Raw genomic sequence first — 22,991 nt, 5'->3', positions numbered from 1 at the left:
TAAAATAGCACCCCGCAATCCCCCTTCAAATTTCCATGCCTTCTTATAGTCTGTATCTACCATATGAGGTGCAAACCAAGCTAATTCAGCAAATTGGGCCTCATATTCTGCAACAGTCTTATTTCCTTGTCTAAGAGTCTCAAATTCCATCACCTTCTTATCTCGCATGCTTTGAGAAAAATACTTGTCATAGAACAGCTCCAGAAATCTACCCCATGTTCAGTCCCGATGCACTGTTCTTGTAAGCATCCACCATATTCGTGCCTTATCTTCAAGAGTAAAGGTGGCAAGTTGCACTTTCTGGGCTTCAGTACATGGAAATACTTCGAACAATTTCTCTATTCCCAGCACCCATGCTTCAGCTTTCATAGGTTCTATTCCCCCCTTAAATGATGGTGGTTTCATCTTTTTAAACTCCTTTGTGAGTGTGATGGTTCGGTCCTCAACATGAACATCTTGTACTGCAGGTGGAGGTACTGGTGGTGGTGGTGGTTGTTGCTATTGTTGCCTTAGGGTCTCCGCCATGTCCATAATCATTCTTTCCATTCGGTCCAACCGTGCCGAGGTAGCCTCGTCCGAATCTTCCACCCTTGTTCTCACCATAACCTACATAACATTCAATTATATCCGGCAAACAAAGTTCAAATTGTTAGCGTTAGCATAGTACATTCTACGTTGCCATCGATCTTTCATACATTTTTAGGATGCCATGCATGATGCTTAAGTCTTTTCTAGACATTCTAAGGCTCAATGGATCTATGTGTGAGATAGCAACTCGTGCTCTGATACCACTTGTCACGCCCCAGACTAGCCCCTAAAAGTTTGGGCATGACCTAAGCAGAAAAGGACACTTAACCTGGTTCCATAGAGGGGCCTGACCGGAAGCTGTAATAATAAGTGATATAAACCAGAAAATATGACATCCATTGAGCTACTAAGTCATGCCAGGATCATAAACATTTCATAGGACAAGTACATCAAAAGCCAAAATACATTTGAGAGTTAGTTATTTACAGGCATATACAAATCCAACCCCGAGGTGGGGTATATAACAAAATTATTAAATACATAATAACTTAAGCCAATAGCAAAAGTATAAGCCATCATCTAACAACTCCAGAAAAGTAGGGTCCCGACCCCAAGCTTGGCTGTGCCTAGGCTGACAAAAGTATGACGATGCCGAGTTAAGGTCGACCTCCTGGTTGATTACCTACAGAAACAGGCATAACACAGGGTGAGCCAAGCTCAGTGAACAATAGTACTGGTATGCTTGTAAACATAATTAATGCTGAAATCATGTAATCAGCCTGTCTCTGTATAGCTTGTTGGGACAACGTAATCGGTTTATAATCGTCATAATGTGGCCCCTGGCCTAAGAACTTCACACATTCAGAAAAGAGTCCTTGGGTTCATAATTTACAATTCATCACATAGACCTTTGGTTCGTTTTGATTCACAAGCTTACAATAGTATAAGTTCATATTTCACACATCAGCCCTTGGCCTCATAATTTCATCGTTCACAAATGGCCCTTGGCCACATTGATTCACAATTCACAAATGACCCTTGGTCACGTAGTTTCACATTAGGGCTCGTAGCCACATTGACTCACAAATGGCTCTAAGCCACATTGATTCACAAATGGCTCTAAGCCACATTGGTTCACAAGTTCACAATTGCCTTGATACATTCCATTAGTCACAAGCTTTCACATAAGATGTGTACAACTTCACAACCTTTTTCAATGTTTCCACAATTTCGTATTGAATCACTTATAGCAAATATATCATTTCATGCCAACACAAGTTTGATAGTGAAGTTCGTAACGTCAAGATATAACGTCAATACATAACATGATAATACTTTCAACAAGGGTCACAACGTCAATAATAACAAATACTGAGTAGAGGTACATTGAAGTACTATTACTCACTGTGTTGTGTCGGTACACTTCCTCTTGAGGCGTTTCCTACACACATGAAAAATCACATTAGTCCCTTTATCCTTGTTAAATCAACATTCGGTTCACTTACTTTGATTGAATTAACGAACATTCAAACAATATAAATTGCAGGTTTTGACAACATTAGAGGACCCAACACGCAAAACGGAGCATCCCAACTTTTCTGACTTGAGCCGCACGTGCGGCTAGGATCTACAGCACGTGCTTTTTTTGCAGTGTTGAACTCCAAAATTTGCCATTTTCCCGCACGTGCGGCAGTGACTCCCGCACGTGCGGCTGAGGTTCCCGCACGTGCGGCCTTAGGCCCCGCACGTGCGGCGATTCTGCACCAAAAAGTCCGAAAATTCTGCACAATTTCCTCCTCTTGTAGACATGTTTAGGGCCTCAAAAATCTAGCTTTAAATTACTAATATATAAGCTCAAAGCATATGAATACATGTGAACAAGGATCAAATTACATATTTCATTTGAGTAAAAATCAAATCATGAATCCACAACTTAAATTCACTCCAATTCATAAGATTCCTACTTGTTCTCACATCTCAATAGATAAACATAAAATCATGCCACATACTTGAATTCAAACAAGTCAATTGAAGAAATAGAGTAAAGCCTCTCATAGGTACTTTAAATTGAGTCAAAACATGCAAAGTAAGGTCATCTTGCTAATTCACTTCTCATACTCACAACACCACAATCCCAACTCTTAGGTACATGATTATAGAAACATCTTCACATAAATTATGACAAGAAGGGTTGTGGATGAAAATTAGACAAACATTTACATACCTTAAGCCCAAATCCCAACCTTCTTGAGGACCTTCTCTCTCTACCCTTCAATTCTTAAGTTTAGAGTTATGAATTCCTTGGTTTGTCAAATGACCAAGATCACACATATATATTTTCATAAAGAGAGAATAAGACGAAAATCAATCATTTACACATCCGAAAATTGAAATTTCACAAAAGTGCTTAATATTACCTAAAAATTATGCTGGTTCCAAAAATATGATCAATTTTGAATTATTAAGCCGCTAAGGCCCTCAATTTCTACTTTATCGTTCTAGTAGTAACAGATACATTTCTTTCCTAACAGATACAATTCATTCCACAAGGCATTACAACATAGTTACTTGAACTTATTTTCTTGTACAGTTTCATCTTAGGCATTTAACAGCACAGAATAAAGGACTAACATATATCACAAGCACATATGAGGGTCGGGTTGTTACAGGCACTTGCTATAGATTCAAGGTTAGGACTTACGAATGTATAATTACATGTGTTACCATTTGTACAATGGAATCATATGAATGGAAGGACTTTACTCTTGGAATATGATGTTGTTTAATTAATCATTACTCTTGTCTTATTGTCATTATCAATGCGGCATTACAGTCCCATTGACATAGCATGTTGTAGGTAAGTGGCTCTCTGAATCTTTCCACGAAGAGCATTCTCCCTTTCAAGGTTGGTTTTCCTGATGACATTGATTACTAGCCTCGGGACTTGGTCTTTCGGTGAAGGGGTTGGAGGTTGCCCCTATTTTGTCCTTGTCTTCTCTACATGAATCCATTGTTGGAGGTGGCTTTTGGTGACCAAGTCCTCTAGGTCCCTGCAGTTCTGCGTCTTATGCCATTTCTCTCAATGGTAGAAGCACCGCCACTCTTGATTGCGCCGGGCAAGGTCTGCCATCATCTTAGGAGGCCAAATGAAGTAGGGCTCCAATTTAATTTCTCCAAGAGCATGTAGATTGGCTCAGTGAATATGGTGGTTATGGCTTCGTAGGATCTACTTCTTTCTCCTTTGGTCCACTCTTCTGGATTGCCCAACCCTAGGTTTCCAGGAGATTTTGATTCTATCATTAGTGATTGACACCTGTACAGAAACAGCATCATCCTCCACACGAGTCTGCTCTTCTATCAGGGCCCTCAGCTCTTTCAAATTAGAGGCAGGTCATTTCGTTAACGACAACTTGAGTTTGTATGAAAGAGGGAGGCCTTATTTGAAGTAGAGCGTTGCCGGTGGGCTTCTTACATACGTTTTCCTCTAAATTGACGTATCCCTTCCAATACCACCAAGCGTGCTCATGCAAAGTCTCCTTTCTATCCTTCCAAATATTGAACAAAGTGTTCTAACCCTTCAAGTTCTATTCTTATTCAAAGATTGAATCAAAATCTTTACACATGAATTGGTGGAAGTTTGACTAAGGAGGAAGTTTTCACATGGAATCAAAATCAAAGATTGACTAAAAAGGAAGTTTGTTGTACCATCGGAGGCCATGTTTACCGAGGCTAGAGGCGAAGACCTTGCACATGAATGCATCATTCTGATTCAAAAGTGACATCATTTAGCAATGATGGTTAATGTGAGTCAAGGGTCGAATTTTCTATCGTAGAGGAAGAAATTTGGCGGACTTATTTCCAGGGAGTTTCCACCACTTCAATCTCAAGACAGAAAAGGGAAGAGACTAGTCGGTCCAGATCACGACACTTCATCTGATTAACAACCAGATTTAGATACTCCTTTTCCTTCTCTAGTAGCCGTTATGCCTTTCTGTTTGACCCTTAGTCATATTCCCTTATGTCATTCAACTATGTTCTCAAGTCACGCGGTTGCTTGTCACAACGGCACAGAGGAAGAGGGACTATTGAGTAATGATTGACAGTTTTTTGTCTCTTGCGAGAGTCTTCTCGAAGATCGTCTGTGCAGGGGTTGTCCATCCTATTTCTAGCCCCTTCACTGCATATCAAAATCGGTCGTCTACGCTCACCTCAAATAGGGCCATAGTTGGACCGTTCCTTCCATAGAAGCGGTGGGGTGCGCCTCCTTTGCTACGATGGCCCTCCTTTGGACTTCCTATGCTCCATCGGTCTGCTTCCTTAGTTAAGCACGATGCTCCTCGATCTCTAGACTCATTGAGTCGATGATGCAGTCACGGTGATACTTCTCGACGAATAGACTTTGAGGCTATTCAACGATAATGACACGACGTTTCTCCACTACAGCAAGGGTCTGATCTTCATGATCCATCAGATCGTCATTTCTAGTAGGGAAGGTCAAACCCTAGTCCTTGGTTCCCTCCATTCTCGGAGTCTTCGCTCCAATCCCAAGTTGCGAGGTACCTTTAATTCCTATCGTTGAACTTCGTCTCGAAGCTATTTGAGAACAATTCCCATAGATGACGCCAAATGTGTAGACTAATTTCCGCAATAGAGAGTGAAGTGAACGAACCCTGGTGCACTAATGAGTGAAGGCCTGCACAAGGAATAGATGGTTAGACTGCTCAACCAAGGTTTGGTTAGAAACCCTCCAACGATTGAGTCAATACCAGCATCTAATAGAGGGATTGTACAGAAGACGAGTGTGTAGAGATAGAGAGAAATCAATTTAGCCTCCTATGAAGGGTGGTGATGTTACCTTTTACAGGGAATGCTTGACTTGCGCACCAAGTTCCTATCGCTGCTACCTGACACTTAGTCGTTATGCTAGGATACTGCTCATTAGAAGAGAGGAGAGACTTTTTTTTTTAGGTGGGTAAGAGGAGAGAAGAGAAGAGACTCTATTGGGCAGTTCTGTTGTTTGCAGGTGCCATGCGCCCTTCACTCACATGGCGTTGGTTGATTTGTTAAAGCTTAACTCCGTTCAGAGTGAGTATAAGTCTTGGAATCCAAATCATGCACTTGCCCACTTTTGAGTAGGGATGGATGATAGGTTGACCCATTAACTTGACCCATTTTGGAGTGGGAAACGGTGCTAGGGCCAGGCCCATTAATTCGGCCCTACTTCAGAGTAGGAAAGGGTGCACTACAACAAAAAGCATTTTTGGCGACGTTTTTTAGCAACCAAATTGAATTTAGTTGCCAATTGTATGTTTTTGGCGACAATATACGTGTTGGTCGCCAAAAAATACGCCATTAGCAACAAATACCTCAATTCGTCGCCAAAAATGGTTGGCGCCAATTTAAATTTTTGCGTGGGAGCGCTAAAAAAGTTTTGGTGACGAAATTAATATATGGCGACGAAAATGTTTGTCGCCAATTTGGACTTTTTGGTGACGGAATTAAAATAGTCGCTGAAAGGTGAATGATATTTATGGCAACAGAATGATTTTCGTCGCCAATAAATTTCTTGTCAAAACGAGATCGTTTTGATTTTTTTTTAAATGACCGAATAAACAAGATTGACCTAAAATCAGTCTTCTTCGTCTTCTCATTCTACAACCTGAGGCGGCACAACAGAATACAACAGAAGACAAAGAGGTATGTCTTCTCTCCCTCTTCTTTGTCTCTCTTTCCCTCTCCCTCTCCTTCTCCCTCTCACTCTCACTCTCACTCTCTCACACTGTCTCATCTTCCTCTCTTTCTTCTTTATCATCAATTTCATTCTCTTGTTCGGCATTACAGAACACAACACAATCAATGGGACTGATTTTTCCCTCACACTCTCACACTCTCTCATCTTCTCCTTTTTCTTCTTTGTCATCAATTTAATTTTTCGGACTGATATTGTGATTTTTCGGACTGATATTGTGATTTTGGAACTGATTTTCAGGACTGGTATATTCTGAATTTCGGACTGATTTTGTAACTGATTTTGTATTTTTTGGGGACTGATATTATAATTTTGGGTATGGATCATCCGGTTTAGGAGGGTATAATAGTTTCAGGCTCTGAATCTAAATGTGTAGGAGGATAGGATTGAGAGTTGAGTTGAGTTTCCTTTGTTGTATTCTATTCTATTCTAGTATGTTTTCATTTTTTTGAAGTGAATATATATTCGATGCCTTTAGTTGTTGTTTCATTGGACTACAATTGACATTTTTATCAGCTACCCAGTTTTCTGTTTTGCATTTGGACTTCTTGATATGGTGATAGCATCAAGGCCTCTCCCAAGCTCATCAAGGCCCCTTTATTTTTAGTCATTTTTTTATTTTTTTTTGATTTGATCATTTATGTTTCAAGTTTTTTTTTATTTGCTAAGATGGAAAAATATTTTTCTGGTTATGAGATTTTTGGCATGTGAATTTGCTCATAGTTTGTCTCTTGTTACTTAATTGTCTGATTATTTAGCATTTGGTGGTTGTCTAGTTGATGTACTGTCATTGTTATTCAATTTTAAATTTAATGATTGCAGGTTTATGCAAGTATGTCACCTATTGTCCATATTGTTAATGTTAGCTCTGCTGCAACGGAATCTCATGCAAACATTACGGTGAGTGTTATGAGTACTGTTGTATTACCTTTCCTAGAAAGAGTCCTCAGAAAACACAAATCTCATTTTGAACTGTCCTTCCTATTACTACTATGAACTTAATCTCTCTTGAGATACAGATCTATTATGAACTACTTTAATTTCTCAAATGTGTAAATCTTCTCTTTAGATTCACTTAAAATGAAATTTTGTTCAATGGTGCTCTTTCATGCAGGAAATTCACGAGGGTCTAAATTTTTCTATAGATGATGATGGTGAATATTCTTTTGGGATCTTCTCTGTAAAGTTTTCAACTGATGGGCGGGAGCTTGTAGCAGCAAGTAGTGATGATTCAATATATGTTTATGATCTTGAAGCAAAGAGGCTTACCCTTAGTATTCTAGCACATGCGGTATTGTAGTTCATTTTTTCTTCCTGATAATAAGACATTGCTAGTTAGTCTTTAATGACCAAGGTTTAAGAAGAATCTTATTTCAGTTGTCTTCTTTTAGAATTAAGTTTACAATCTGTGGATCATGTTTTAGCTTCGTTTTGAGAAAGCGTTACCATTTTTTTTTTCATTATGGTCAAAATTGTCAAATAGTTGCGATTCAATGTTTTGTGGAATTGAAAATTCTTCTCAAAGGTGTTCTTGTTTCTAAAATTGAAGTGGATTGAAGCATATTGAGACTGACGTTTCCTATTACCTCTAAGCTCATTAGGTAATAGGGGTGTGGTATTGAGAGGTTGAATGGGTCTCACCTGGTTCAATATCAGCAACTGTTTTCTTTTATTTTTTATTTTTTCTTTATAAGTTGATGCAAAGTACTTGTGCATTTTTTTATTTCTGGTATTCTGCTTTAAATTCATTTGCACATATCAACCAAGAGATTGTTCAATTTCTACTCCAATTTCTTTTTTCACATTCTGTTATGACTTTTAAGTTGACAAAAATTGCTTCTTCGATCTACCTTGTTATTCTCTCTTGTTTTCTTGCCTTCCCTTCTGTACCCCTTTTCTATCCTCTACCACTGTAGAGGTGATTCTGGTTTCTATATTTCCAAGTAAATTTGGAACAAAACCATACATACTTGATGTATCTCTTTGATTGATATGCTTTATTTGTTGGTTTCCATTCTTCTCATGTGAGCATTTTTGCCTTTTGTGGTGACTTCCCCTCAAACAGGTGTATGGATGTTATTAGGTACTGACATTTGATGTACATTTTTTTTTCTTCTTTTGCAGTCTGATGTTAATGGTGTATGTTTTGCTGATGAAAGTGGCCATCTCATATATTCTGGGAGTGATGATAACCTGTGTAAGGTGAATTATAGAGCTTTCCTTCTGAGAAAATTTAGGCAGTACTGATGTGAAATTCTACTTCATTTCTTCTCTGTCTCACTCTCTCTTCTTTTTTCTTTTTCAAATATGAAAGTTATTTGATAGAGCTGTTAGATCATCAATTGTTCGGAAAGCTTAAGTTTTAGGAAATGGCCCAATAATTTATATCAAGCTAACATTCTCCTTCACATGCAATCTCGTCTCAAACCTGGAGAGAACATGCACAATGACAAAGATAACATGAGTGCTAACAAGACTTGATCCAGGACCTCCTAGAACCAAAACCCCAAATCATTGCGACCACCCACAAGCCACAGGTGTGGCCAACGGGAGTTTAACATAAGAGCTCTTGACTAACAATGGGTCCCAATGACAACCTTTAACCGCCGGGCTACCTTGATGGTTTTGTGATATGGACATTTAGCACTGTATTTTAGTGAGGATTACTTCTTGTGCGTTTTTTTATTTGTTAGATTTTTGCTTATTGCTTTCAAAATTTTAATTTATTTTTTAAAATTAGAATGTATCCTCCAACTCATGATAAGATACAACCATGATATATAAATATAGAGTTTCAGACGCAATACCATAAACCATTCTACAAGAATGGTGGTGTGTAAATCTATGAGATGATATTTTTTAGGGGTTTGTTTCAAGTTTGATCCTTGGTGTTGTTTCATCTTTATAGTTTGCAGATGCCTAGCTTGGAGAACAACAGAACCCAGGGTTTATATTTCCTACAGTGCTGTGGTGTGAAATTGATTTTAATTTTACCATTTGTCATATATCAGATGAATAGAAATTGTGGGCCATTGGCTCGGTGTTATACTCCCTAATATGGTCAAGAAATGCTTTTGAAATGCATTCTCATAGAAATCACTTGTCAGGACCTCTGGGATTTTTAAGAATGTTTAGATGCAATGAAAAGGGGGGTGATTTATTGCAGTGGCAGGATAATTAATCTGTGGTGCTGCTGGCTCGCAAGCTATTGTTGTTTTTCTTTTAATCATGCCTTCCATTTATTTTACTAGGAATCTTGAAATAAAATTGTTTGGTGTGGGACAGGCGTTGTTTCGTTGCAAAAGGGCAAGCAGCTGGGGTCCTGACGGGACATATTGAAGGCATTACTTTTATTGACAGTCGTGGAGATGGCCGTTATTTTATCTCGAATGGAAAGGATCAGGCATTCAAACTTTGGGATATTCAGAAAATGTCTTCTAACGTCACTTGGTACGCTTCTTTTGTTGCTTTTGTTTTGCATTCGTGTTTACTAATTCTCAACTATACTCTAGTGATTGAACTGATTTGATTCTCTGATGAGTAATAGAAATTTATATAATACAGTAATGGAGGAGAAGTGGAGGAACCTAATGTCCTATTGTTAACTTTCAATTCTTTAAGTTATCCAAAACATGCCCAGTTAGAGAGAAAATTTAGAAAAAATAAAATAGAAACTTTGAAAATATGAACTTAAGGTTGTTGGCATGAATTCTGGCACTAACTTGTATGATTCTCAAAGACAAATTTTAAATTTTACTTAAGGATCACTATATGAAAAAATGTATGCATAATGTTTAATATTTATAATCCATGTTCTTTAGGTGGGATCTCATGTTAGATATCATTCATATTCGCTGCTGGTCAGTCATATGCTAAATCGTTCAAATATGTATATGCTTACTTGACTTGTGCCATTGGGATCTCTTGCTTTTTGGCTTTAGTTCTTCCCTGGGCATTGACCTAGAGGAATTCTTAGGAATGATACATCTTACATACTCTGCTTACTCCAAAACTTGGGTTTCAACAGGCTTCCTTTGCTTAATGTTCAATCTAGGGTGTGGCAACTTGAGTGTGGTTGGGGTGTGTCAAACTATGGTCTCCGCCGAAGCTGGGGAAGGGGATTTATATGTAGTATAGTAAAATGATTGCTTTGCTGACTTGAAAATTTCAGTCTTGCGCACTCTCATACGTTGTTACTTCTCCCCAGCATATAGGTAATTCACTGATACTATCTTCTTGCAGAGACAATTTTATTTCATTTCAGTCTTATACTCTATAGAATGTCAAAATGATTGTTATTGCTTCTATGAAAATTTTGAACTCAAATCTAGTTCACCAACTGATGATGATTGCTCGTCACAAATATATGCCCCTGAATCTTTTAGCTCTTACGACTCACACTGGTTTAGTCAGACTCAGTCTAATGCACCAAATACTGGTTTATATCTTGCAGGTTATTTGTCTGCAAACATCCAAAGTGGATTCTGGTTGAACGATTTTGAATGATTTGGCCTGTGAAATTGCCTTTAATGTTATCCAACTGGGGTCTGAAATTTATTTTATTTTATTTTGTTTTGCCCTTTTTTTTTTTTGGATTCATTCTAGTTGGACTGTAATGCTTGTCAAACTGGAAAGAAGCCGCAGCCTATTGGATGTCAATTTTTGGCCTATAATTTTAGAACATTGGTTTTATCCAATGTAATTGGGTTTTATTTTGACAGGGTACTGAATGGTGTACCATATTATCCGAAAGTGTTTCCAAATGGATTGAAGTTTCTAATCTTGTAATGCCTTTTTCCTTTTTTTGCAGCACTGGTCAAAAGTACATCTACACCGGATCTAGTGATTGCTTTGTGTATATCTATGATCTGGTGTGTATTCAAAATTTTCATTGCTCTTCCAAAACTTAGATCTTTTTCTTTCTCTAAATTTTTTTGTTGAATTAATACACTAGGATGAGTAACTGGAGAATGCGACCCTTCTTAATTGGCTGCCTTCTCCATGCAGCATGACATTTTTGTCATTGCAAATGATCAATCATGCTGCAAGAGTGTTTACTTATCAAAAAAAAAAAAAAAAATCATGCTGCAAGAGTGTAAATAATAAGACACAGGCCACTTTGGTTGGACCTTTTCATTTATTTATGCTTAGTTTGTTGCAGCAGAATACGTTTTCTACATTTTTTGGAGTTTGGTATTATGACAAATGGAAGTCAATGGAAAACAATTCTCATGGTCAATGGAAAAAAACTTATTTGAACAGAAAATGTTTTCTAATGGCCACCAAATGCTGAATAATCAGACAACTTGTTCAAGCCTAAATAGACTTGTAGGAACAAACAGGGCCTCGATTGGATCTCCGATTAGAAAAGTAGAAGGAAAATTGTAAAACACAAGACTTAAAAGGCCCGTTCGGGGACCGAAATTGAAAAATGACCACCGGAACCACCAAAACTTGGCATGGATGGATTTTTCAAGCCTAAATAGACTTGTAGGAACAAAAGGGACCTCGATTGGATTTCCGGTTAAAAAATTAGAAGGAAAAATGTAAAACACAAGACTTAAAAGGCCCGTTCGGGGGCCGAATTTCGAAATGACTACCGAAACCACCGAAACTTGGCACGGACAGCTTGTTCAAGCCTAAGTAGACTTGTAGGAACAAACGGGACTTCAATTGGATCTCCGGTTAGAAAATTATAAGGAAAATTGTAAAACACAAGACTTAAAAGGCCCGTTCGTGGGCTGAAATTGCGAAATGACCACCGAAACCACTGAAACTTGGCACGGACAGCTTGTTCAAGCCTAAATAGACTTGCAGGAACAAACGGGTCCTCGATTGGATTTCCGGTTAAAAAATTAGAAGGAAAAATGTAAAACACAAGACTTAAAAGGCCCATTCGGAGGCCGAAATTTCAAAATGACGGCCGAAACCACCAAAACTTGGCATGGACAGCATTTTCAAGCCTAAATAGACTTGTAGGAAAAAACGAGACCTCTATTGGATCTCCGGTTAGAAAATTAGAAGGAAAATTGTAATACACATGACTTAAAAGGCTCGTTCAGGAGCCAAAATTGCGAAATGACAACCGAAACCACCAAAAATTGGCACGGACAGCTTGTTCAAACCTAAATAGACTTGTAGGAACAAATGAGACCTCGATTGGATTTCCGGTTAAAAAATTAGAAGAAAAAATGTAAAACACAAGATTTAAAAGGCCCGTTCGGGGGCCAAAATTGCAAAATGACCACTGAAACCACTGAAACTTGGCACGGGTAACTTGTTCAAGCCTAAATAGAGTTGTATGAGCAAACAGCACCCGATTGGACCTCCCGTTACAAAATTAAAATCAAAATTGTGAAGTTCATATTGAGGTTTTTTTTTTTTTTTTTGTCAATCTAATATTGTTTTTTCTTTTTTCATGTGACAGATTGGCAATGGTGGAAAATAGTTTGGGCTGCATCGGAAGATTTGATTTTGTGTTTTTGGAAATATTTTGACATAGGATTTTGGTAAATGATTTATGGATTAAATGTTTAGCATCAAAATATTTAGTGTTGTGTTTTTGCAAATATTTTGACATAGGATTTTAGTAAATGACTTGTTGGTTAGATATTTAACATCAAAATATTTGGTTGTAATTTTGAAAATGTTTTGACATAGGATTTGGTAATGTATTTATGGGTTTAATGTTAGTAATTTGTAAATACTTTGGTATGCATGTTTTAGATTGTCAGATTAATTTTGAATTAGTATGAATGTCTTGCACAGGTGTATTATTATTTACATTACATTTGCGTATATATTGTGCACAGGAAAACAGGTGTTTTGGATTATTTTGAACAGGAAAATTATTAAAATCAAAATTTGTGTACTGAATTTTTAGTGACAGGTGGTATTTTGGTCGCTGTTAATATATTTGGCGACAACATATTGTTTTTGTCGCTAAAAACGTGATTTTTAGCGACCAAATTAATTTTGTCGTTAAATAGTACTTTTGGCGACGCATTTACTTGTCGCTAAAACTACATAACCTATCCAAATTTTAACCTTTTAGCAACAAATTGTAATTTTATAGCGACAAAATATATGATTTTTGGCGACCAATTTTGCTTGTCGCTAAATGTCTACCTACGGTGACAATTTCTGATTTCGTCGCCAATGCTTTTAGTGACAGGCCTTTGGCGACAAGTTATATGTTTGTCGCCGATTCTTTTGGCGACGGAATTTGTACTTTTGGAGACAAATTTTTGGGTCGCCAAATATGTTTTTTGTTGTAGTGGTGCTTGGGCTAGGTCCATGGCCTTGTCCCCTTCGGAGTAGGGAAAGGGCCAAGATCGAATCCTTTGCTCGGCCCACTTTGGAGTGGAGAAGGGAGCCAGGGTCGAGCACATAGATCGGTCCACTTCGGAATGGGAAGTAAGGCTATGGCTTGGCCGTAGCTCGGCCCATGTTGTATTGGGCCTTCTCCTCAACAGTCTAGGCCTTTGTACAGATGGGCTTCAGTAATTGTAACCCCTTTACTTTTGATCAAAGAAACCAAGAAAAAATCTTTAAATCTATTCAGTCTTTTGCTGCTGAGCTTTAATTCATCAGCTATTAATTTTCAAAGGAGAGTAGGTGACCTCAATTTACTTAGCAAACACAATCTGCATTCTCATCCAATGGAGAAATTTCACTCTAATGCTATCACATTCTGGTTTTATTCAAGTTGTAATGTTCAATGAATTTATCCACATTTGTGCCTATTCTAAGACGGGAGCATAAGTTCAATAAATAGAAGAACTTGCAAAAAATTTCATATCATTCACTTTTCTTATCAAAGATAGTTTATAGCTTATCAGCTATCTTTAAATGTAGGTGCCACTACCGGAACAAATCTTCAACTTTACATTATCAATAGGCAACGTATCAGGAGGGAAGTCACAGGACGCAGACACCTTATTGGGCAACAGATTGCAAGGTTGAGGATTGACTTTACTTGAAACACCAGCAATGTTACTGCAATTCCACAGGACTTTCTTCGGCTTAGCGGACAAATTGATATTTGCATTTGAAATGCAAATCCCTGTAAAGGGATGATCCTGTATTCCTTCAAGGTCAGCTGGCATCGAAACATTCTGAGCGAATATGTTTCTGTAATTTATGTTTTGGATGACAGGAAATGCTTTTGGGTCAAATCCTTTATCTGGATGTGACCCGTAATTGCCTGTCATCCAAAACACATACTTCATGGTGTACATTTTCATTCCTTTCACATAGATGTCCTTCACATAAGCCCCTCTCCCCACAGCGGTTTTGATTCTGACACCTGATTGGGAATTGATGCCTATGATGTCTTCGGCTCTAACGTCTTGGATGCCGCCGGACATCTCACTGCCGAGAGCGATTACGGCGCTGTCAGGGGAGATGCATGTGAGCCTCCGGATGAGGAGGTGCTGAGTTGGCATTCCAAATGATGTTCCATATTGGTCCCAGCCACTTTTCACTGCAATACAGTCGTCCCCTGAGACTATGTAACAGTCTTCAATGCGTATATTTGAGCAAGAATCTGTAAAAACAAGACAGGTAATTCAATATGAAATAGCTATAAATTGAAAGTTTTGAAATATATATATATATATATGTTGAAAAATTAATTTGCACACCTGGGTTTATTCCATCTGTGTTGGGAGAATCAGTTGGGGCAAGGATTGTGAGCCCTTGGATTATTATATCCCTACATGGTTTCGATTAATTATGAGATAAACACGGGGCTGTTATTAATTACTAGAAATGTATTAAGAGGAAAACAAAGACATGGAGAGAGCTGAACCTGCTGTAAACGGGATGGACATGCCAGGAAGGAGAGTTGATTAAAGTAAGGTCAGAAATTTGAACTTGTTGTGAATACATAATCTCAATCAGGTAAGGCCTTGTGTATTTCAATTGATTCGTTTTGAACTTGTCCCACCAGTACGCACCTTTTCCATCGATTGTCCCATTTCCACCTGATCAACATCAAAATCAAAATGATGCAAAGCTGAGAGATGTGATCAGAGGATTCGGTTTCCATTAATTGACAAACAGCCAACATGCACAAGTATAATTACCAGTAATAACGACATCAGTGAGATTTGTCCCAAAAATTAGACTGTTGAACCTTCCGCCAGGGGCATCTCTTCCTCTCCCATAGGAAGGCAGCGGACTAACAACAGGCCATTCGGACTCATCCTGCCCAAAAATAATCATCAAGTTTTATTTAGTTGTGTGATATCGCAGCAACTTGCCAACACCAAACGAAAGACGAGGTCATAATTTTTTAGGCATTTTTCTGTTATATTTTGAAGCCAATTGACTTCTAACCATCGACATTATTATGTGAGATCAAAGTGTCTCTTAACGGGCAGGTCACTCAAATTTCATTTGTTAACCGGTTTTGGAAATAACACCATGATTTGCAGATAATCACAGTGGATAAATTTCGATTAGACTTCACGATTCAAAATCAAAAAATGAGGGTACAGCAAAATGGCAAAAATGGGGCACATATATTCCCAAGATTTCTGCACTTTTCCCAATGTACTTCGAACTCCATTGTGCCTCAAATTCCTATGTCTCGAAATTCCTTTTCATATCATGTGGTTGATAGTGTATTAGAGATAAAGGGGCGGATGGACAAGAATTTTAGAGAAAAAAATTTATTTGCAAAAATGTGAACGAATTTAGGACCACGGCGATACCACGGTGATCCCGCGGCACTGTAATATTGAAATTTTATTAAAAAATTGTTGCTCACATCTAAAAAGCTAAAACTCTAATTTCTGACTCATTGCAACATAAAAACTATTAGGTGGGCCTATTTGACCATTTCGTGGTTCTATATTATGATCTTGGCACATTTATTTGTTGTAAATAACCTTATTGTCTTTTAATTTCCTATCCTTGAGGATTTAAAGTTTATCATACCTGAGATGCAAGAATAACGGCCTCCTTGTGGATGTAAAGAGTGAAATGGCTGGTCAGATTGAAGCTTCCGGTGAGCCATTTACCGGGCGGTACAATGAGTTGTGCTCCTCCATCCGATGCCAACCGGCTTAGTTGACTAATTGCAGATTGAAATGCCTTCGTGTTTGATGTTTTTCCATCTCCTTTGCCTCCAAATTCTGTCAAAACTGCACTGTGTTTGCGACAATTTATTGCCGGGAAATCAAACAGTTTTGTGTGTCCGTGTCTTGCACATTCTACTTCTCTTGAACTTAGTAATCCCAATGTTAAAAAGGCCAAAGCAATCTGGATAACCTGTAGACATCTCACAGATTAAGTTGAAAAAGAAAATTGATTAAATAAAAAAAACACACACACACATTTTTCCGAACTTACATTCTTTGTGCCAAAAACACTTATGAAAACAGAAAAAACCCAACCGAAAAAACCCAACCATTGGGCTAGTTTAGTGGTTAGAGACCGTGTATCTTACTAAAAGGTCACAGGTCTTCCACTAATTATACTAGAAAAAATGAAAAGGTCACAAGTCGATTCTCTCTTCCACTAATTATACAAGAAAAATAAAAACTGGAAAACCCATTTGACAAAACTAGGAAAATTTATCACTTTGTAACAAGATTAATATATATATATATATTTTTTTTTTTTTCAATAGGTGAAAAGAGAACAACGACGTCATTTGAATTTAGAGATCAAGACTTGTAAAGAAGCATCTCGTCTATCATACTAAAGATTGAACTCAAATTAAAACAAGCAAAGGAAAAGTAGATGATGATGATGATGACGACGATGATGAAAGAGAAGAATTACATGGGATTTTTTGGTTATTTGTAATAAACCCATTGTCTGAAATATGAATTTTGAGTTGATTCTTGGATGTTGCAGAGGAGATATATATATATAGAGACAGAGAGAGAGAGAGAGAGAGAGAGAGAGAGAGGGGGAGAAAGAGTAATTAATATTATTATTACATAGAGAGATGTTTGAAATTTATGAGTACTGATTGCGTTAACATAATCACCTTGAAATCCCGAGAGAGAAGGTGGAAACAATATGAATGGTAAGGGTATTAATTAAGGAATGTTGTTTGTAATTCTATAATAGGACTTTCTCGATTAAGGAAAAAATTATTCAATATTTTGGAAGATCACGCTATATTATTCTTGTAGTTCTCATGGTGTAACGCGAAATTTTACTTTCATTTTTATTAGGTCATTGGCATAAAAGAGTAACTAGCGTAAAATTTCCAAACTTTAATTTTAAAATTAATTGCAAATAATTTAAAAATAAATAAAAGGATAAAATTAAGTAAGTTTCAGTACTTATTTAAATATGGGAACTTTTTTAATAAATCTTTTTTTAAAGAGTTTTATTTCATCCAATTCATATTATTTTGACTATTCCATTACCTCCTATTTGAGGTAAGAAAATCAAAACACTATCAATCTCTTCTACCCCTATTAATATTTAGTGTTGATTGTCATTATATTTTGGTAGTTCCCATACATCAAGATATTGACTATATTCATATTAATTTGAAATGTATTTTTGTTATTGTGTTGTCAATTATATAACGTGAATATTCACATCATGTAATTGAAATAAATGTTCACATCATTATATGCACATTAATTTAAAATGAATTTTTGTTATTGTGTTGTTAATTATTCATACTAAAGGGTTGTTTGGGGTGTCCTAAATAAGTGCATTTTTTGTCATTTTGCACTAAAAATTTGAGGAAAAAAATATAAATGTTTGGGTTAACTTTTTGACTTTTTATTAAAAAATTGTATAAATAAGTGTGTAGGAGAAGATAGGGTAGGAGGCCGTACGGATTGGTAGAGGAGCCGGTTGGGTAAGTAGATGAGAAAATAATGTCTCATTTTTTGGCTTTGATTGGATGGTGTTGTTTGGCCCGTGGGGGCCATCACGGGTCCCCTTTTTATAATCGGAACCGTCAATATGTAAAACTCGTCGAGTACAATATGCTTATGAAAAATCACGTTGATTGAATATCGATAGCTATCTGATCGTCTTAGTTTTTTTTTGTTAACTGTTAACTGTTAACTATAACACCATCCATTTTTATACAAAACTGATTTGATCATATAGTTAGCGATATCCGATAAACGTGATTTTTTACAGGTTTATAGTACTAGGCAAGTTCTACATATTGAGCGGTTCAGATTATCAAAACGGGATCCATGGTGGACCCCAACGGGACCAACTTTACTATTAAGATTTAGTGAATATTCTACTATAATTTTTTTTTCTCTGTCGCTGACTGAATTCATCACGTCAGTACCATCATTTGGGCCAATTTTTTGATTTGTATTAATATTTGTATATTAATTTTTTAATATTTTTTTGTGAATAGTGATAACTTTTTAACTTTTTATGTAACTTTTTGACTTTTTGATTTTTTCTAAGATTGCCAAACCAGCCCTAAATCATACGAATGTGAACGTTCATATCACTATATTAGATGAGAGAAAATATTGACATGTTGCGAATGTTCATATCACTATATGTTGTGAATAAGAATGCGTTGTCAATTAAAAACATAATGAACGTTATTTTAATGTGTTGCCAATTAAAAATAAGAAGGTTCACATGTTGTGAATATTCACATCACTACATTAGATGAGAGAAAAAAATTTCGAAAGGTGTTGTGAACATTCACATTAGATGAGAGAGAATGTTCACATTATTTTTAATGTGTTGTCAATTAAAAAGGTATTCATATCAGATGAGAAAAAATGTTCACATTATTAATCTATCTATACTATTATAAAGTGAACACATAATATGGTGTCCTGAAGCTTTACTCTCCTCATGCCATATGGCAGTATTTTTTATTTTTTAAAAAAAAGTTAAACAAAGAGATGGACAAGGCTTGAACCCATGACCATGGGTTTAAGTACGACGACTCATACCACTTAAGCTAAGTACACATTATAATATTAATTTCATTATTATTTTTTTTTATTCCTACTTATTTAAATTGCACACACATCGTGTGTGTCACCCCCTAGTATTAAATATAAGGGCATAAGAGTCTAAGAAAATAATATGAATAAAGAAAAAAGATTTTATGGAATAAAACTATAAATACATGGGACTAAGTTGGTTAAAAAATTCATTCATGGACTTCTTGGATTAAAACACTTCTAGCAACTCCAACGGTAATAGGCATTTTACCTATCTAAACATTACTATAAAGTATACATTTTACTTTTTCCTATCAACTATTTCATGTTTCTACTCCAACCATACTTTGTATTTTAGTTATTTATCCAAATACTATTAACTTTATAGAATGTCACATTAGCAACAAAGATAGAGGGAAATAATCTTAATGATTAAATACATTTTGCCTAGCCTTGAAGACTAGCTACATGTAGGTAGTGAATGTGAGTTGAGCTAAAATGCCTAATCATATGCCTAGTGCATTGGAGTTGAAAAAAGTGAGTCATGCTAGGCATTTGACTAACAAGTATTATATACCCAGTGGGTTGGAGATGCTAGTGGGATTTATCAATCTATTAATATTTTGTTTAATAATAAAATACATGTATCCTAATTCAATTGGTAAAATTAAAACTAAATAAATTTGCATAAATTTCAAAAACTGTTTATGTCTGTCATAGCTATATTATGTTTATAAATTTTTTATAATTATAATTTGTCATATCAAAATTTGTTAGATATCATAATAACACTGTTTTTATTTTATTTTTGTGTCTCTAAAACTCTCTTCTATCTATTCCCTTTATTATTATTTTTTTATTGAAAATGCTTAAATTTTTATATGTGATTTTGATTGTGGTGGTGTATTTTAGTTGTTAAAAGACCTTGTTGTGGTAGTAGTACTGAGTTTTCATGGCTAAAGGCAGGTTCAAATTTTTGGGTTTAACGCGATGTACGCTAAAAAAAGGAATGAAATGAAAGATTTAAATGTTATATTTTTTTCAATGACTATATTAGAAATATTACTCGATTTATTGTGTGCCATATTGTGGTTTAGAAAAATAATTAATTGATATGGTAAGATAAATTTAAGTTGACCTTCAAGTGTAAGAGTATTTTTTAAATTTCTAAAATTCTCAGGGATAATCGAACTGCCATGAGTCATGTTGGGATTCAGTCAACCAATATAAATTGAAGAGTTACTTGACGAACTTATTTCTGTAAATATATTCTAAATTGATAAATACATATATCGAATATTTTTTCATAATGAAAATAACAAATATGTACATATTTGTGCATGTTTATTAAAAAAATTAAATTTGGGTAAAATTTTATTTATTAATATTCAAATTTATTAATTAATATTTAGATATATTTTTGTATGAAACCCTACCACAAAAAAGGGCTCTTACGACGCCAAATGCACGCCGTGGATACAATTCTACGACGCACAAGGTAACGCCATATTATGACCAGTCATGAAAAGTCATTTACTTTCAACAGCATGCCGTAGTATGCCGTAAAAAGCTCTTTAACAGCGGATCTTGTGAAGTCATGCTTGATTTTTCTACAACTATTTTTGCACGCCGTTAAAAACCCTTTAACAGCAGATCTTGTGTGTTGTGTTTTATTTTTTTCAACTACTTTTGCACGTTGTTAATTCTTGGGACAAATCACAACTTTGCTCGTCGTAAATTATGTAATACAATGACTTATTATGCGTGTTGTAGAATATGCACTTTTTTTTGTTTTTTTGTTTAATGCAACAGGTTCTATTTGACCAATTCTGTATAATCTAACAAACATTACAAGCAAGCCTCACAAAATATCAATCAACCACCAAAATATTGTTTGAAGCATCAAAAAGAAACTACATTTATAAATTATAAACATTCAATAATTGTCTATACATTCTAAACATTCGAAAACTATATCCTTAAGTTCTAAGCTATACAAAAAGTTTAAACCATCCAAAACTATGCATATCTAAGTTTCGAAACATATCGAAAACTATTAAGAGATTATCTAAAACTATCGGCAACAGTTCCTAAAGCAGTTGTAGCTGCAGCTGCAGCAAACCCACTTGCTTCTATCATAAGGACGAGGGTACCCAATGTATGTGCTAAGGCACCTAAACCTGCGAGAATAGCTGGAGCAGCTAACCCTGTTTCCATAAAATATGAATTCATTGAAAAAAAAAAAAAAACCATTAATGTCATCTAATGCTAAATGCATTATATTTGATAACATTTTAAGAAGAATGCTATTAAAAAATGTTATTAAAAATGTTTTTTTTTTTTTTTTTTTGTTTGTTTTAGTGGGGATATATTACCTCTTTTGATGTATGATCTAAGATAATTCAACCATCTAAGCTTGCAACTCTTACCACATTACTTCAAACCTGCATTTATCAAAACAAAAATAAAATAAAATAAAATAAAATAAAAGAGCAAAAGCAGAGATCTAAGTGAAACAATAATTGAAAAATGAGTAGAAGAAAACATAAAGAGAGAGAAAAAAAAAGTTTCGGCTCTCTTTGGGAGGTTTCTCCATTTTCCTTCTCCATGAGACTTTGTCACAGTGAAGTAAAGAACTACTAGAAAACTATACTACAAGGTTGTATTAGAAGAGAATGTGATGTTTGATCATTAGGTTGCTCAAGAAATTGCGGTAACTGGTTGTATCGAATGCCATAGAAGTGAATCATTGCTTTAGAAAGAATCAAAACAAACGAAAGCAATAACACAATCAAAAAAATATAATTCATGCAAAAAAAAAAAAAATGAAAATAGAAACTAGGATTAATGAAAAAAGGGTCTAATACTGATCTAATACTGTCCCCATCAATCTGAAATGAATCAGGCTTCGATCCAAGTTTCATAAACTTCATTTTAAATGCTAAAGATCTATTTTTACCTCTAAGATCTCAATACCCAACTTTAACCAACTCACCACTTACACTACTATGGCTGCAAATCGAAACTTCAGAACAAAGTTGGAAAAGAAAAGAAAATAAAAACCTCAGAGGTGGGAAATGAACTCAAAAACAAGTCCAACTTTTTGGGTTCAAGGAGAAAATGATGGATCAAAGGAAAGAAAACCAAGGCAAGTGAAGGGAAAGAGATAATGAGGAATGGTGTGATTTTTTATAACAAATTGTTCTCATGAATGGGAAGAGACTAAAAGAATAGATTATTTCTTCCTTGCTCGGTAACAAAGTCCTACGGAGCCCATGCACAATATATTAAAAGCGTGAAGGTTGGAGTCATTTTGTAAACATCTGGAAAGCTCAAAACTTGATTAGTTCATTACAGCAAAGTCATATATAGGTTAACTAAACTAATAAAATCCCATAAGGTAAGCAAATCCTAAAAAATAAATTCCTGATTAAATTAAAACTCACTTAGAATGAAATTTGCAGAGAGAATGCTACAATGACCATCTTTATATATCATTTTGGGTTTACCATCTCATTTGTCATGTTTTTATTAGTTGAATAGGTTCTAGAACTCATGTATGTTACCAATATAGTGATGACATATCATACAGTAAACCAAATATGGTATACATGTTGAAGAATGATTCAAAGTCTGACTTGGTCTTTTCAGGTTGTTAGTAGTGTCCGTATTTTTCTAAGTCTGTTTAGTCAATTGGGTAGTTGTTGCTGATATTATGCTAGTGGCTGTAGTGGTCTAAGTTAGTGCCTTAGTGGTACATAAAATTCTGTTCTGGTAGCTTAGTTTGTAAGCCTATATAT

The 22,991-nt window shown here is 35.8% G+C and overlaps 2 protein-coding genes across 2 annotated transcripts; one reads left to right on the top strand and one right to left on the bottom strand.

The window, feature by feature from the left end:
- The first annotated feature begins 5,573 nt into the window (after window positions 1-5,573).
- On the top strand, window positions 5,574-12,939 carry LOC114274644 (LEC14B protein-like). Its single transcript, XM_082913214.1, has 9 exons — window positions 5,574-5,613; window positions 6,518-6,522; window positions 7,100-7,177; window positions 7,392-7,568; window positions 8,402-8,478; window positions 9,551-9,762; window positions 10,449-10,491; window positions 11,088-11,148; window positions 12,705-12,939. The coding sequence occupies exons 1-9, from the start codon at window positions 5,574-5,576 to the stop codon at window positions 12,723-12,725; spliced, it is 714 nt and encodes a 237-aa protein (XP_082769340.1). The 3' UTR covers window positions 12,726-12,939.
- Window positions 12,940-14,091: 1,152 nt separating this feature from the next.
- LOC114274645 (putative polygalacturonase) lies at window positions 14,092-22,124 on the bottom strand. Its single transcript, XM_028216614.2, has 7 exons — window positions 22,070-22,124; window positions 21,277-21,398; window positions 16,223-16,555; window positions 15,367-15,487; window positions 15,090-15,264; window positions 14,923-14,993; window positions 14,092-14,825 (listed from the first exon to the last, which is right to left on the bottom strand). The coding sequence occupies exons 1-7, from the start codon at window positions 22,122-22,124 to the stop codon at window positions 14,125-14,127; spliced, it is 1,578 nt and encodes a 525-aa protein (XP_028072415.2). The 3' UTR covers window positions 14,092-14,124.
- Between the last annotated feature and the right edge of the window lie 867 nt (window positions 22,125-22,991).

The sequence above is a fragment of the Camellia sinensis genome, chromosome 1, assembly GCF_055761805.1.
Source record: "Camellia sinensis isolate YWXY chromosome 1, ASM5576180v1, whole genome shotgun sequence".
Classification (NCBI taxonomy): Eukaryota; Viridiplantae; Streptophyta; class Magnoliopsida; order Ericales; family Theaceae; genus Camellia; species Camellia sinensis.
This window is presented reverse-complemented; position numbering and strand designations above follow the sequence as displayed.

What these genes read in the sequence shown, in the direction of transcription:
- LOC114274644 (XM_082913214.1), top strand. Translation starts at nt 5,574, where the DNA reads ATGGCGTTGGTTGATTTGTTAAAGCTTAACTCCGTTCAGA. An exon ending in TTAGTATTCTAGCACATGCG is followed by an intron (nt 7,569 to 8,401) that starts GTATTGTAGTTC and finishes CTTCTTTTGCAG; the next exon opens with TCTGATGTTAATGGTGTATG. An exon ending in TGCTTTTGTTTTGCATTCGT is followed by an intron (nt 9,763 to 10,448) that starts GTTTACTAATTC and finishes TGAAAATTTCAG; the next exon opens with TCTTGCGCACTCTCATACGT.
- LOC114274645 (XM_028216614.2), bottom strand. Translation starts at nt 22,124, where the DNA reads ATGAAGTTTATGAAACTTGGATCGAAGCCTGATTCATTTCAGATTGAT. An exon ending in CCGTTATTCTTGCATCTCAG is followed by an intron (nt 15,488 to 16,222) that starts GTATGATAAACT and finishes ATTTTTGGGCAG; the next exon opens with GATGAGTCCGAATGGCCTGT. An exon ending in CACTGATGTCGTTATTACTG is followed by an intron (nt 15,265 to 15,366) that starts GTAATTATACTT and finishes GATGTTGATCAG; the next exon opens with GTGGAAATGGGACAATCGAT.